The sequence below is a fragment of the Eimeria mitis genome, genomic scaffold (genome assembly GCF_000499745.2).
Source record: "Eimeria mitis Houghton genomic scaffold, Emh_scaff819, whole genome shotgun sequence".
In the NCBI taxonomy this organism is placed as follows: domain Eukaryota; phylum Apicomplexa; class Conoidasida; order Eucoccidiorida; family Eimeriidae; genus Eimeria; species Eimeria mitis.
This window is the reverse complement of record NW_013576018.1, coordinates 6,108-6,404: the sequence shown is the minus strand read 5'-3', so window position 1 is coordinate 6,404 and position 297 is coordinate 6,108. Positions and strand designations below refer to the sequence as shown.

At 62.6% G+C, this 297-nt stretch overlaps 1 protein-coding gene across 1 annotated transcript in view; it reads right to left on the bottom strand.

Annotated features, from left to right (window-relative positions):
• Positions 1 to 297, bottom strand: part of EMH_0023040 (uncharacterized protein) — a gene marked incomplete at both ends in the record, with an annotated part of 13,540 nt that overhangs the window by 9,598 nt on the left and 3,645 nt on the right. Inside the window, one exon of the mRNA XM_013502057.1 lies at positions 56 to 283. Coding sequence (XP_013357511.1) covers positions 56 to 283 — 228 coding nt within the window. The remainder of the gene's footprint in view (positions 1 to 55; positions 284 to 297) is intronic.

Below are 297 nucleotides of genomic sequence, written 5' to 3'. Positions count from 1 at the left end.
CTTCAAGCAGCTCCTCGAGGAGATGCAGCTGCTGCTGCTGCTGCTCCAGTAAAACTTCTTGCTGCTGCAGTCGCTGCTGCTGCTGCTGCTGCTGCTGCTGCTGCTGCTGCAGCTGCCGCCGCTGCTGAGGCAAATGTCCTAGTCCGTTCGTCTCCCCGCTCTCCTGCTGCCTCTGCTGCTGCTGCGCCGCCTGTTCCTGCTGCTGCATCAGCTGCTGCAGCTGCTGCTGCAGCCGCTCGAGCTCTTGCTGCTGCTCTTGCTGCTGCTGCTGCTGCCTCTCAAACTCTCGCTGCTGCT